The sequence below is a fragment of the Scatophagus argus genome, chromosome 3, assembly GCF_020382885.2.
Source record: "Scatophagus argus isolate fScaArg1 chromosome 3, fScaArg1.pri, whole genome shotgun sequence".
NCBI lineage: Eukaryota > Metazoa > Chordata > Actinopteri > Scatophagidae > Scatophagus > Scatophagus argus.
The window spans coordinates 3074093-3090184 of NC_058495.1; the positions used below are offsets into that span (position 1 = coordinate 3074093).

The 16092-nt window shown below is 41.5% G+C and overlaps 1 protein-coding gene across 4 annotated transcripts in view; it reads right to left on the bottom strand.

The window, feature by feature from the left end:
• iqsec1b (IQ motif and Sec7 domain ArfGEF 1b) overlaps window positions 1-16092 on the bottom strand; it is a 171515-nt gene that overhangs the window by 44463 nt on the left and 110960 nt on the right. The window contains exon 1 of one of the 4 annotated variants that reach the window (XM_046381624.1): window positions 12610-13199. The exons of the other annotated variants lie outside the window; for them this stretch is intronic. Within the exon in view, the coding sequence (XP_046237580.1) occupies window positions 12610-12656 (47 nt within the window). The 5' untranslated portion in view covers window positions 12657-13199. Of the gene's footprint in view, window positions 1-12609; window positions 13200-16092 lie in introns of those variants that run through there. 4 annotated transcript variants of the gene reach the window in all.

A 16092-nucleotide genomic window follows, 5' to 3' on the forward strand; every position in this document is an offset into this window, starting at 1 on the left:
TCTCTGTAGGGGGACTAATATAACAAATCTCTGATGGTAACTGATATTGATGTGACCGTGTGACCGTGTAGAACAGCTGCCTGATGATGATAACAGCTCTTCACTATCTGTTTTAAGCACGTACGTGTTTGCGAGGGGAAGCTTGAACCCTGCAGCCCCTGCAGGCATCAAGAGCAAGGTGGTTAAGCACCTTGGCCCAGAGCATATGAATGGCTCTTTTTTGTCGCTGCATCACTTGCATCTGAATAAGATTACAGTGAGGGGAAACACGTCTGCATCACCTTGTTTCTCCTCACCTTCTCCAAATTCAATAAAGTACAGGTTATCCAGCTGCCAATGGTAAGCGAGGGGCAGAAAAACAAGGCAGAGTGAGAGAGCACCGAACACAGAGGAAGACGACAATATCTGGAGGCACGTCATAATGTAATGATGCTAATGAGGATAAAGCAGCTTTCTACCTCTTCTCCTTAAGCCTCTGAAAGCGGGACAGCTTGTGACATCGCCGGGATCAGCTGCACTGTCTCACACACGCTGCAACATGAAGCAGCATGTGAGGTGTTAATGCTGTGCGAATGGACACAAACAAAACCTGACCGAAGTGACCCAAGTGAGGAAAGTTACAGGAAACATTAAATTTCATTGAACTGGGTAAAGGGAATAAAAGCAGAATTAAAGAGAGGTTCCTCCTGGTTTTGAGGAGCTCGTAATCACTTTTCATCAGGGAGGAATTGACAAAATGCTCTTCTTCTCTTCTCTTTAATTGAAGATTAAACAAAAACTTTTCACTTAAATGCTGACTGCGACACGCTCTGTGACGCTGCATTCCCTGTTGGGTGGATTCATGTCGGCCTGAGATAAACTATAGACCCATATAACACTGATATCACAATATCTAATCAATACATCAGATCGTGGTCAGTAAGCTAGTCAGAAGCAGACAGTCACTTTGTTTGTGTTGTTAAGGCTGTAAAGCCACTTTGACTTTTGAGGGAAAGACGGTCGAGCTGAGGAAAGGTTCAGCCTTCAGCGATGGGCGTGCGAGAGAGACAATGACAAAAGTGTGTCAAAAGCACTACATTACTGCAAGGGCATTATTTTCACTACGGGTGGGGGTCATATGTCCCCTTCACTCAGAGATCGAGTTTGATTTGTGGACTGTTTCTTTTCTTTTCTTTTTGCGCTGGGTTTAGCCTCTCAAACAGGCTGCTGGTGGAGTCTGTGTGCAGCCTGGGAGGAAGCTCTGCAGACATCACTCAGGGCTACTCACTCCCCTCTGTATATTTTCAAATATAAAAATGCTGCTGGTCATCAATCAAAGCTATGGCAACCAAATATATTGAACTCTGCATTCTTTATTCTATTTCATTTTGATTTTTGATTGGTAGTTAGCGTTGCGTTGTGCGGCATTATCTCTGTTTTTTTTATTTTATTTATAAAGGAAACTAAATGTACTTCTCAGTCTTATTTGTTCATAATGCAGAAATTCGGGCCTTGTTTCTAAATATTTTGTCGGACTTCTAATGAGAACAAAAATCAGTGTTGCTTGCTAAGTGTATCTAAATGAAAAACATGAATTTTTTTTTGTCTGGATGAAAAACCTCTGCTCTCGATTACAAGACTGGACTAATTGTGTGAGGAAAGACAATAATAGAACAAAATGAATTAGTAATACATTTTAGAATGGAAATAATAACTTCCAGAATCTTCCAGGACTTCCAGAAGAATAATGCATCTGAAAAGGTGAAGGGATGTAAAAACTGGTTTGGACATGAGAAACACAACTACATGGCACAGATTTATAATTTGACTTGGCCAGTATATATCTTTTATATATCTTAAACCATTCTGTTACATGTATTGTATGTGAATAACCAACCAAGAGTGGAAGGAAAGCTCATTTTTGCACTCAAGCAATTTCATTTGGCCCTGCTGGGTTAAAAGTCTCATTAATATATACAGTATGTTTAACAGAATCGGCAGATTGATCAGTGTCCATTTATTTTATTATTTTGTCTCCCTTTCCTTGTCAACAATGTTTCTGTTTAAGCAATAACTTTATATTATATATAACTTTATTTAATAACTTTTTTCTTCCTTTTCTTCCAAAACCATACAGAATATAGCGACACTGCATAAGGCTCTGATTGTTCTTTTTTTTTTTTTTCCTGGCTAACATGTGATTGATATGTGACCAGTAGAGGGCGTTATTGTTCTAGTCTTCACGCCCTTTGGAGCACAGGGGCATGATGAGCACTCTGATATTCAGACCAAAGAATATGATCAAAATTAGGTGGAAAAACCAGAAGATATTTTGCTCATCTGACTTTTACATCTTCCAGAAAAGAACACCTGACACGTCTCACTTCATAAATGTCCTTCTCCTCGGGCTTAGGACATACTGGCTGATGTAATCCTCAGGCCTCTGCCAGAAATTATAATTGGGGTGAAGCAGCTTGTATTCAGATGAGGTGGAATTAGATTTCTTTTTTCTCTTTTTCTGACCAAAGCATTGTCTCCTGTAATTCTGAAGTCTCTCTTTCTTCTCCCACCAATTAGAGTTGGGCACGCTGAGTGAGGGGGAGGAGAGAGGATGGGCCATCTCCATCACCCTGCTAACCACTCAGGGGAGCTCATTAGAGCAGCTCGCAGCCCAGAGGCATGGTGTTGTGTTGGCACTACTTCTGACACCACGTCAGCACCATTGCCTTCAACGCCACGAAGAGAAAGAGCAGGATTGAGAAAGAGCAAGAACAGCTTTCAACTGCATCTCCTGGCAGCCTGTCACTACAGTAAGGTGTCCAGATGTAAGGTGTAACTACTGTTCTTAAAGCTGAATGAAACTGCTTTCTATGAGCAGCCTACTGGATTCACTAATTGAATCATGTTTTTCTTTTTAAAGAATAAAGCAGCGCTGGCTCATAAAATCTCAGAAGACGGTGTGTTTCATCATCAGGAGACGCTTCACACACAGCAGGTGGTGTAATCACGCAAGCGCTGATAGATATGAAATGTGGCTTCCTCAAAAGAACACCTCTGTGTGGCCTGTAGAGATTCAGGCAGCCAGAATCTGAGTCCTGTCCTGAGTCCTGTGATGCAAGGACAGCCCTGTCTCTGCTACAGCAGGACTTTTGTCAAAACATTTAAGCATATGCTGTCTCGTATGTGAGCTAACAGCATGCTCTGTGCTAGATCCAGAGCTCAGCCCCTATCACATTGCAGCTCTCTTTCACTTCAGGAAGAGATTTGCGTCTGTTTCGGTACCCATAGCACCAGGGATGGCTGGCATGGTGAGCAGTGAAGCATGGTGTACAAAGAGCTGGCATGCCATGGTGCCTTCTCTGAGAGATGCAGCAGTGGATGACTACAGTAGGTGCTGGATCGGGTCCACTGAATCACTGCGTCAACACACAGCAGATGTTCGTGTGCACAGGCAGAGCTGGATTTAATGAGTGTTTACTGTGTTGTGCAGAGAGATGTTGGCCACATCCTTCTGGCAGACTGCTCAATGCCACCTCATGGGCCCAACATGATGCCTCACTTGAAGGATAACCTTAGAACCTTATTGCAGAGTTCTGCTGTCTTTCCTATTAATAAGAATAACACTGCAGTAACAAGTTAAATGCTCAGGTCTGGGAACACATCACTCATCAATCAGACAACCAGACAGGTTTTAAAGTACTAAAAATCATGACTAGCAGACGTATCAGAAAGATTTTGTTTATGTTGATTGTTGGCTTAGCCTTTAACTGGCAGTGGCCAACATCGTGTTAAAGGTTATGAAACATACAGTAATATCTGCTACACATTTACAGTGTGTTCACATCTTGGTAGTCACCAAGTTTGCCAGGGAACTGGCTCTTTGTCGGTAAAAGTAATCACAAATTAGATAGCTATTGGCTTTTGAATTTGTGACGTACCAAAGCTAGCCTGACCAGTGTATGTTTGAATGTTCCATTTTTAGTGCAAGTTATGTGACTTACTAGGTTCAGTTAGTACCATCATGACATTGAAGTTACAAAGGTAACCATCTCTTTTTCTCCAAGAGACAATAAACTTTGAAAAGCCCAGGATGTTGTTTAACAACACTTAAAAATAGGGCTGAAATGTAAGTCTTTTAAATGAGCAGTAAACTGACAGAAAATTAATCATCAACTATTTTGATAATCTATTAATCGCTTCAGTTGTTTTTCAAGCAAAATGGCATAAACGTGACCTAGTTTCATCATTTTAACGGGAGTTTCTGGTTGTTTTTGCCTAACGTGAAAGTAAATGGAATATGCTTGGGATTTAGAAAAAAGACATAATTTAAAGTTGTCAGCTTGGAGAAAATTAATCTGCAAATCTGCAGGTATTTTCAGAATTGTCAAAGAGTCACTGGTGGAGGACAAAAATATTGCATCTGCTGAAAGCTGAAAAATAGTCTTCATTCAAGTTTTAGATAGGTTTTAAGTATTTCCTATTCAGGCAGCTGGAAAGCGATTAAGATATTTGCATGAAAAAATATAAATTTGTAAAAATTGCAAATTGTAAATGTAATATGGACAGATAATTTTAAATGTGTTTCATGTGATACAAATTAAGCAAGGTGATGTATCACCAACAGGTACCATCTTTGTCCAGAATACAGGAAATACAGGAGAAGTAAGAGTTACAGCTTCAGTGGGTATGTTTCTTCTACATAGTGAGGAGACTTTGTGATGATTCTGAAAATATCTTCAGACATTCTTGGGTATAAATTTTTCAAAAACACATTCGATAAGACATTCGCTCTATGGTCGATAATGGTAACACATGAGAGGCACGAACTTTGGTGTGTTTCCAGATTTCAGCAATTGTTTCAGTCTGTATTTCATTTTGACTTCTCATTTTGACAGTTCTAAATATAAAACCAGAGTTGTAATAAATGAAAATTTCCTTTGTTCAGCCTCTCTGAAAAGGGTACTTAGCAAATATACAGAACCAACCGTCACCGACCATCACAGCTGGTGTTAATTTACAACATGTTGACACAGAACAGATACAGCTGAGCATCACTGAAGAGTTGACCAGATATTCTAAAAACAACATGTAATATAAACATGGCCTCCTTTAGACATTATAGACAGGTGTGATAAACATGTACAGTCAGATATTAGACAATGCTATGGCATGCCATGCCATACAAAAATCCAGCACAAGGTTTTGACCACTTCGTGAAGAACATCAGCCAGCACTGGCCAGTTGCGAAACATCTCCGAAATGTGTTATCGTGGCTGAAAAATAACATAGAAGGCTCACTCATATTTATGATAACTTTCTTGTCAAACAGGAAAAAACTGTGAGAATCTGCAAAACTTAATAGATCACCGAAGGAAAAGGCGAAGAATTGTCAAAGTCTTTCTTCAAAGGGAACACATATTTATACAGTATGAGAGCTCAGATGAAAGCTGTGGCATTAAGGAGAAACACAGCAATGTGACTGTTAGTAGCTCTTTGAGGAATTGTTGTTTTCAAGCCATAGGAGAAAGGGGGAATAAGAAAGCGGAAAAGCCATGTTAAAATAAATCAAAAGATATCAGAGTAACTGGTTGAAAATACCAGTGATGGCCATTGCCTCTCCGATGTCCATTATCATTTCAGCGATGAGGATAATCTGCTATGAATTTATAATAGACACATCTCTCCTTTGTCATCAAATACTTTATCTGCACAATCCATCACACAGACATGAAAGGCACCCACAAAATAGCCCATATAAACATTCAAACACGCACTGATCATTACATTACAGTCCTGCAGTGCAATTATCTACACCTGGATCCCACCGCTCTTCAATCAAACAAACATATATCTGTGTCCGGGGCTGTTCTCCCAGCATCTTAAATCTAACCACACCCACGCCCACAGAATGACATTAAAAGCTAATCAGATGTTAAAAGGCTTTTCATTAGGGCCACAAGAAAACAGATTGGTGTGAGGGGACCACTGAGTGTGCAGTTGCGCTGCCCAGTAATTACCACCGGTCTACCACCTGCCCCCCAATCACACTTCCATTTCATGCTACTGCTCATAAAACATACCTCCACACAGCTGTGGACTCCCATCTAATGGCTCAATTCACTGCCATGAATCCTTCCTTCTCGTTACAAGTATTATTTGAATCATTTTAACAGGAAGGAAAAGAAATCTCCAGTTGGTTGGTTCAACCCAAAATCAAAAAAGCATATTTTTCTTTTTAACTGTAATCAGTCTAGACTGTTCTTGTGTGAGTTGCAGTGTTTTGGAGATACCAGCTGTAGGGATGTCTGCCTTCTCATGAATATAATGGAACTAAATGACACTTCACTTGTGATGAATACATTGGAGGTGAACATTTGAAACTCAACCCCCATTTGAGTTTTAGATGGTGGACGCTCCCTGTGTTTTTAAATAGGTGCAATACAAATACAAAACTATGATTGGCTGTGTGAGAATATTCACAATACACTGTTTGTGGCTTTTCATTTCACCATAGATCCGAAATGAAGTCTGCTTATTAGCTAGCAAGGACAAAGATAAGAAAAAGCTATTTTTAACCATTTACTATAAATAAAGACAGACAACAGCTTCTCAAAAGTAAAGCCAAACCATCTTGACTGCCCTCTGGTGGCAGGCTGCAGTAGGTAGTGTAATAGTGGGCAACATCACACTGTTCAAGTGTTCATTTTCTGATAAGTTTGGCTTTAATTAGTTATTTGATGCGGTTAAAAAAAAGGCTGAAATGTCATTATTGACAGCTGAGCGCTGCTTGCGATTGGGTCAGGCAGGTGTACGGTGGGAATCTGATCCTGTGGCTCCACCTGCTGATCACCACTGGTCAGACTCTGGCTCCAACTGATGTCACCAGCACAGTGTGGCAGCACTCATATCCAGAAGACAGTAGTCTTTGGATAAGAGTTAGCAACACTGAGCTTCCTCCTTAGCAACTACACACAGAGTGCACTGACAATAAGAGTGGTGGTATGTAAGATTTTTTAGAAAGATTTTTTAAAGCATATTTAAGTCTAACATTTATTGGACACTATGAGTGCCCTACTTGTCTGAAAAGCCTCAACAACCATTTATTCCTTCACTTGTGTACTGGATGGCTGCAGTCTGGATGAGCAGGAGATGACAAAGATAAGGAGCAAATAGGTAAGGGATAGCATGCGCGCGCGTGTACACACACACACACAGCAATGCCTCTCATGCCAGCTCCAGCTTCCCTCCTCTGAGTCCTCGCCCTCCTCTCTCCCGTCTTCTCAATCTCCTCGGCATTAATTATGACATTGGTAATAAAGGAAAGTGTTTAACGGGGAGGAATTGCAAATGAGCAGGAATTGATTGGGCCTTCTCTCATACTAATTGATTGCAGACTTCAGTTCAGCCACGAATAATAAAAGAGGAGGCAGCAAGGGAAAAAGGAAGAGAATTAAAGCTGGGGAAAAGGGTTAAAGGCTGGTCCATCTGATGAAGGTGGAACAGTAGGAGGAGAAGATGAAAAAAAGAAGCCAAGAGGGGTAATAACTTGTTGGCAAACAAAGAACTATAATTACTGTGCTGATACATTATTAAAATGCTTTTCCACAGACCTGCACAAATAATAATTAGACTTAATTGACCAGAAGCAATCACCTAAACTAAACTAGGAGCTGTTAGTATTCTGAACATACAAGAGTTTACCTTGGTGACATGTCAACAGCCATATTAAGTCCCTATCCCAGCAGTTTTGTCATCATTTGTTTTAAAATCCAAAATCACCCTCCCCACCATGTGTATGTTCACCTCCTGCCTATATACTGCAGCTCCTGGCTGATACAGTTAGACAGTGAAAACAACAGCCAAGAGTAAATCCTGCCAATGAATTACAGAGTGCTTTGCCAAAGGGAGCAGAAAAGAAGTAGGAGGTATTCCAGGAGACTTTAGTCATCCATTGATTAGCTGCAGGGCTGCAGTCTTGAAGTAAATAACTGATTGTTAAGTTAGTACTGAAAAACAATATTTCTTAAAATCATTCTGATTTTGTTGTTTTCAGTAAAACTGTATTTTTTGGGATCAAATAGCCAAAAGTTGTTGAATGAGTTTGTACAATAGCACTTTTATGGATGAGTGGTATAAAAAGGTTATAAAAGATAATATTTACAGTTTCGGTTTTAAATTAAACACACACCCTTCTCATTTAAAAGAGACAATCAGGCCATCTTGTGGTTCCTTCACCAAACCATCCACTTGACTTGCCTGTGGTTTGGGGCATTGATGAGAGTAACACTATGATGTTTTTAGGAACTGCACATGCAACCAGCCAGATGTTGTTGGCGGTGCATGCTCTGCTCTGTGCTGACATAATTATAAAACCCTCATACGAAGTGCATTTTGGTGAGTTATGCATACACACAATCTGCTGAACAGAGGCAGAAATCTTCCTGAGGAGAGAAAAAAACTGACTTTTTGATGCAATACTGGGAGAAGAACTTTGGAAGAGAAAAGTCATGGTGAATATGGCCAGAAGTTTAGATTTTAAATGATTGCAGGATGCCGTGAGGGCACCGCTTTGTCTAATCCGTCAGACTACCATAGCAGGTGGCACACTGCTGTTATCAGAGTCAGGGTGAAGTCAAGCTTTAGTGAGCCTCACAAGGCAGCGAAGGTCGGGCTGGAGGTACCCCCAGGACCACCGACAGCCTGGGGTCAGAGCCTAGCTGGCCGAGATGGAGTGATCCGTGCTCAGGGCCATTGTGGCATTAATGTTGGATGAGCTTGGCCTCATTGAAATGCATAAAAGATGGTGGGGGACCCCAGGTGGCAGCTGTGTCCCTGTCCACCCCAGTCACTGTTCGGTCATTATTGACTGAGCCATGGGTCACCACTGATGCAAGGGCTGGGCCAATTATAGCACCTGACGGTGATTATAAAGGATTCAGAGTGCAGCAGTTGCCTGAGCCACAATGACATCTAAGTTATTACGATGACATTTATTCATCTTTATGGCAATTTCAATCCATTACAATTCCATCCAAGCATGTGTTGAGAGCAATAAACAGAGATGATATTTCTGTCTAACTGAAACATTATGGCTTAATTTCCTGATACTGCAGGAATACAAGCAGACTCCAAATTGCTGCGTATGTGTACAAAGAAATGACAAGTTACAGCATGTCAGACTGAGAATCATATTTACTCAAACTTACTGTAAACTAAACACAACTAAACACACTACAAACCTACTGGGAGTCAAGGAAAGAAAACTCGAATCAAATTACAGGTGGAAATAAGACACTGCAATGCTGAATTATTTATAACAGCTAATTAAAATACTGGCATACAGTCAAAAAAGCGACATGAAAGCATTACCTTCTGCGGAGCTTACATCTCCTCTCAGTGCTCTTATTCCAAAAGTAAGAGAAATTTATACAATGTCAGTCAAAGTGAGCAGAGAACACTGACAGACAGAACTCTTCTGTAAGGTCCCATTGCCTGACCTGCTGTGTCTGTCACCGGAGACACACAGTCAAGGTAAATTAGCTTCGACATGACAAGACCGGGTCTGAAAAGGCTAATTAGGATGAAAAGAATTCCTAACATGCTAAGGAACAAAAGTGTGAAATTGCCGAGGAATGGCAGCTGAAATAAAGTGACCTTGTAACCAATTGAACACAGATGCCAGGCTCATTGATAGATGCCCCTACACAGAGCATGTGAGAACACAGCAGGCAGTTCTCAGCAACCATAAAAAATCGTTCACATGATTTTAAAGCGGAAACCAGTAAAAATATCCACTTCTCCTTGCATAACCTGTGCTGCTGACCACCAGTGAATAAGAACCACACTCACCGTTTGTCTTTGACTCTCCCCTTGCTGCTGTTTGCCTCTGTGTTGTACTAAAACAAACAAACAAACAAACAAAAACCCTCTCTGCCTCCAGTCTGTATGCCTCAGGTGTGCTATAGCAGAGCAGGAGAGCAGGAAGCTCCTCCTGAGATACTGCTGCTGCTCTTTACCAGCTACAGTACAGAGGGAGGTGCTGTCAGAGAGCACCCGGCTGACTGACTGCTCTGTTGTGTTTACACAAGGCGCACAGGCCTTCTAATTCCATTCCCTGTTGGAGCGGTGAGCAAAAATGACTTTACCTTTAAAGTGCAGCATTGTTGGAAGGCCAGGTCATCCCTACTTCATCTGTTCAAAGACACAACACCAACTCTGATGTGCCGCGTTTGCTGGCTTGCCAGGAAGTTGTGTGGAACAGTCGAGACACCAGACAATCTGTTGTGGGGTTCAGCAGAGATACTGTACTTCCTCTCTTCAAGGAGGCCCAGGGGACAGGATGCAGACAAACAGTCATGTAGGTCACCTCGAAGTGGCAGCTTCAACTCCCGTCAGAGTCCCTGAGTTAAATAAATAAATAATACCCTGTGCTCCGCCGGCTTGCAGTAGAAATAGGGAGATCAGGTTCCCTAGCTTCTTCTGTTTCACTGGCAAACCTTTTTAAAGGGCCTGCATGCCCAGAGCCTTTGAAAAAATACAGTCTGCTAACAGTTCAAACAGAGCAGGCTCTGCTGTAAAGCCAGGTTCTTTAAAGAGAATTTATTACAAAACAGTTCCACCAAAGGAGGTCAAAAATCCCTACAGATACTGAATAGTGGGGGAAAACCACTCACACAAACAGATGGGGTTGCTATGTAGTCAAGCATTAGCTAGGAGAAAAAGCAGAGAATCAGGGTCAGAGGAGAGCGAGACCTTCATGTGAGAAGAGTTATTGAGGTATGACTCCTGTCTTCAGGAATGTACTGTTGGCAGACGACACCGCCGTCTTCACTTGCTCAGAGCGAGGTGCTATCAAAGGGCCAGTCTGTCAGACTCAACAATAACATTGTGAAAGGCCGTAGGTGTGTACAGCAGACAGAGAACAGTAGCCCTGTTTCCTGGATCTGCCTATGGGGGTTGGACTAGAGCATGATGTCAAGCAGTTTTGATTAATTCACATTAAAGATCTCTGTATCAGTGTTTTTGTTAGTGATTAAAAGTAGCATTTATCAGCTAAAGAGAAGGACATTTTTTAGGAATTGGTATGGACCAAAACAGAGCTCAGCGGAGAGTTAATATTTAGTGCAACTTAACTAATTCAGCTGCCATTGCCACAGCTATATCTTGACAAAAACCATTTAAAGTGACACCCAAACGATGCTAAATATGGACAAGGATGATTTAAATTAGCTACTTAAAAATACCACAGATTTAACTTCAGCCTCTATGTCCTGTGTGCATGTGTGAGTGACTATGTGGTCATTTTTAGTAGAGCAGACAGAAGGAACTCCAGGCCAAGAGGAAAAACCATGTAACTGTGGCATTCATGAGAAATCAACGGAGACGGAAAATGTCGGATGGCCGAATTACACAAGATGGTGTGCGTGTGCTGTACCAGACAGGGATCAGTAAATCAATAAAAGTCACCGAGAAGGAGGAACATTTCTGTATTAAGGCATGAACTCCAAGCTGTGGCTGGCCGACCCACGGAGACTGGAATTACAGACCAGAGGAGTTTATGAATGGTGATTGGCTACTGCTGACTCAGGCTGCTTCTGCCACAATGGCCACTAATTTTAGCCTTGCTGTGGTGAAATCACTGTGTGGAACCATTAATGCTTTAACCCGTCCCCTACACATCTTCTCTCATGGCCTGTTTCAACTAGTACACTGTTTTCTATAGCACAGACAGAACAGTTTGTTTTTGAACGCTACATGGAAATTAGGAAGTGTTGCCAGTAAAAAGTCCAGTAAGTCATTTTCCATTAAGTAACTATATTGTTAAGAATTCACTTTACAATTCACAGTCTCATAAGCAAAGAGTTGATCAACAACAAATTAATAAACTATTTTAACAATCAATTGATCATTTAAGTTCCAAAAAACGTGAATGCTTATGTTTATGCTATTTTTGACTTTATTTTAGATTTGTAAATTAATGAATAGTTCTGCTAAAACTCATTTCAAGAAAACAAAGAAAAAGAATTTTTGAACTTGTTAGACATATGAAACCAATGAAAACAGCTCTGAATTAGGGTCACAGGTTGATCCAATAACAGTGCAAAAACATTTGCAGGATCCAGTTTTCCAAGTATGATGATATGAAACTTTTCTTGGTTTTATGTCACTATAAGTTTTTAGATTGTTAATTGGACAGAAACAACAGTCCAAAGACATCAACATGGGCTCTGACAAGTTGTGATGAGTTTTTTGCTATTCTCAGACATTTTGCATACTAAGCAATCAAAAACAACAACAACAACCCCCCACCCCGAAAAAAAAACAGATCAACAAATCAAAACTGACTGAGACAACTTATCACGTTTGATTTCGACCCATCCTATGATGGTGATCTATAACTGTCAAAGAAAAAACTTTTCACAATGAATCAAATACAGTTAAAAATAATTCCTGACAGCAAACCATAAAGCTTCGTGTTTCTGCAAGCATTTCATGTTCCAGCTCAAGATCAATTACAGGTGTCCTAATAAAAACAGAGTGAGTGTTCCTCCAGCACGCGCACCAGCATAAGCCCGATGGCTTCACCGGGACAGCACCACGCTTTGGAGCTCTGTGACAGGACCCACCTACCTTATCGTCCGCACTGAGATGCAGTACTTCCACATTAGACTCCACATGCCCCTGACATCGTCAGCCTGGGAACTTGAGATTTGGATTGATTATATTCTCTGAGAGGCCGAGAAGTAAATAAAACCAAATGTCAACTCAGGGCTGAAAACTGTTTGCAGCAGAGGGGAACAGCAGTCCTCCTACCAGCACCCACCCATGCCACTCCTTCCCTCGCTTTTGACCACAACACATGTAACTAGTCTTTTCTTGTTCCGGAGAAAAAATGACTAATTCTCCCTACTGAAGGTTGGGTTACATCTGTCACTACTCCTCTTCAGTTCCCCTTTTGCTTTCTTTTACTCAGCCTTTGTGAAAGTAGACACAGACAGAGGAGAGCAGAGCAGAGGCTGATCCAGCATTACCAAGTAAGGCCAGCTACTAAGTGGACCAGACAGGGAGTAAAATCCCTCCTTGCTTGAGCGTGTAATACTAGTGCATGTTCGCATTCCACCAGCCGGCTGCTGACCCTTCCTCGGCAGCTTATCACTTACTGCTGCCATGCAATTTCCCCTAAATCATCTCCGTGGCTCTGCACAGGAGGTTGGCTGTTGTTTGTTCTCACTGTACCATTCCTTACCTTTTTCAATAGATGATATCTGACACGGGGGCGGGGGTTCAAACACACTGCTGCTGAATGGGTGCAGTAGGATTTGGATACGCTACACTGTTTTTGATGAGTCACTTATCAACCATTTCAAAACAGAGTGAAGGGGAATAAAACAGCAGAGGGTTAAAGTCATTCGCTGAGTCAGCAGAGTGGAATGTAAAATAAAAGCTCAGTTACCATGGGAGACATGAAGTGTGTGATGTGTGTGGAAAAGAAAAGTGAGCAAGCAAGCCGGCTGTGGAAAGTGTTGGATGTGAACAGCTGTGCAGCCTGAATATCCTCTGCTATAATCGGTGAAAGGAGCAGAGGAGCTCTGTGGTGGAGCAAAAGAGTTCTGATGGTGCGGACAATATAGAGTAGTCTTCATCAGCGCTCTGCCCACTATGTTATGGCTATTGGTCACTAGCAGTAACCACCGATGTCTGCTTGGACCCAAAGCCATAAAGATCTCAGTTACCATTCAATGTCTCTATACACACCACATGACCACACAAGTGAGGATGCTACATCAAGATGAAGTCAGTTGAGGAGACCAAAGAGTTGGAAAATTCTCTTATTGTGGAAAGATATCAATCCATTACTTCTAGTGGCTATAGTGAAGATACTTCAGTTCTGGCCCAAGACATAAAATAATTACTGTTGTTATGGATATGATTATTTTGGCTGTTATTAGTCTTCCTTCCTTGTAGCCAGTGTTGATCAGTGGTTTGCATGTTTCCCTAAAGTTATGAAAGAACTCACATCCTTCATATCAGAGAAGTACTTTGTTGCAAGTAAAGGACTGGCATTTAAAACATTTCTTATATAAAAGTTTAACAACTTTTACACACGGTTGGGTCATTAAACCTTTAAATATGTATGTGTATGTCATTATTTTGTATATTTGCATAGCACTATACAGTGATGTGGAAGTAACACATGACTTTGAGTAGACTCATATAAATTTGATAGACTCACCTTTCTAAAATCAAAAATCACTTGCCACTTGAACTTAAACACCACTGACTTAGGACTTGGGACTTGACTGAGGACTTGCCTGTCTTGACTTGGAACTTGAGACTTAAGAGTTCAGTTTCTTTGGAAGATTGGGAAGTTAAAAAAGTAGCATAACGTGAAGAATTCGAGGTGCACGTTGACACAGTGGCTGCACAGTACTTGGTAGACCTTTCACAAGTGACCTAACTAAGGTAACATTTTGTTCCCACTTGCTTCTCATTAGCCAATGAGTTAATTTGGTGCGTAACACTGACAATATACTTGCATTTGGTTTTGTGGTCAGTGTTCATGTCCATGTTGCCTCCACTAGCATTAACTGTTCCTCTTCAGTCCTAAATAATTAGTCACAGTTGGGCACACAAATGTTCCCAAAAAACTTTAGCTGCATGCAAAGGATATGCTGATACACAGTAATGCAAATCCCTTGGGTGACCATGTGACAAGTTTGCCTTTGTTATTTTAGACGTTTAAGAATAGTCAAGTATTTTCACTCCCTGTTGGCCTCCGTGGCCTTCCTCTGAGCAGCTGCTAAACATTTCTCTCTGTGTCAGTCTCTTGATTCGTCTGCCTGTCTGTCTCTCTTTGACCCCCACTCTCATGACAGGGTCAGCTATAGCAGTATGGAAGACTACAGTCAGTAATGCGTTGACATACCAGAAACCTAAAGTTTTCCACTTCTGTAGATATCCCAGCAAAGATCAACAGCAGATGAAACATGACAGTTATAATTAATGCTAAATGCAAACTAATCAACAAACGGAGCATCAGTATCACTCTGCAGTGACTCTGATTTACAGTGACTGCAGCTCTGAGTTGCACCAGTGTGCTTGTACACATTCTCACAACAGATTGATTTGACAGGGGCTTCAGACATTGATGTTTCCATTTCACGGCATGAAGAAAATCATAGCGAGAGTGGATAATATCAAACTGACCGCTACAAGGCATATCTGCCACTGAGTGGTGGAGAACAGGCTGGCAGGCTAAGCACCCCGCAGCATTCAGTGTGAATGAGCTGCTGGCAGAATATGGCAGAACTCAGCATCAGTGCATGCTCTGAGGACCAACACATTCAACCCAGCCTGTGCTCTGCTTGGCCCGTGAATGAATGCAATTAGCACTCCATTAAAGGTGCCAGACTCTTTTCAACACATTTCACATGAAAAAATTTCACCAAACGAAGCTACTGCTGTACCATATCTTGCTTCATAGTGACCCTCTCTGAGCACGAAAAACAAATTATGGTCGTTTTAATTATTTGGGTGAGCTGGTGTGAATCCTGAAAGCCCCTGGAGATTTATCTTTAATTCATCTGCATTTGTAAAGACCACTGGGATCAGTCTGAGAAAGACCAGGGACCTGCTTCATGCTTTTTGAAAGCCTTTTGATATCCTGAATTTGGTTCTCAGCGGAGACTGCTCCCCCCAATCCACAATGAGTGTGGAATATAAAAGGCCAAAGCTCTGTCTGTTAACTTCAGATAAAAACACTGTAATCAGATGAATCCTTGGGGAAAAAGGGCAAATCCCTGATCGTCATGCCGGTAATTGAAATGCATAAAGGAGTCACTTTTATGTTCAATTATTCTGTCAAGAGTTGGTGGCAGTACACAGAGGGGCTCAGGTCATGTCTGCCTGGGGAAGAGTGGATGAAAAGGAAACGTGAAGCAGAAAGGAGTAAGTGGGTGTAAATGGTGAAGGAGTGGGGAGGTGGAGGCTGCAGGCGATGTCTTCAGCACTGATGAACTACCTTGTTTGGACAGTTTGATGTGGGCCAGTGACCCACAACGGCAGAGAGGGCTGAGCTCTATCGAAGAGTTTTTCCACTCCAGCTATACGTAT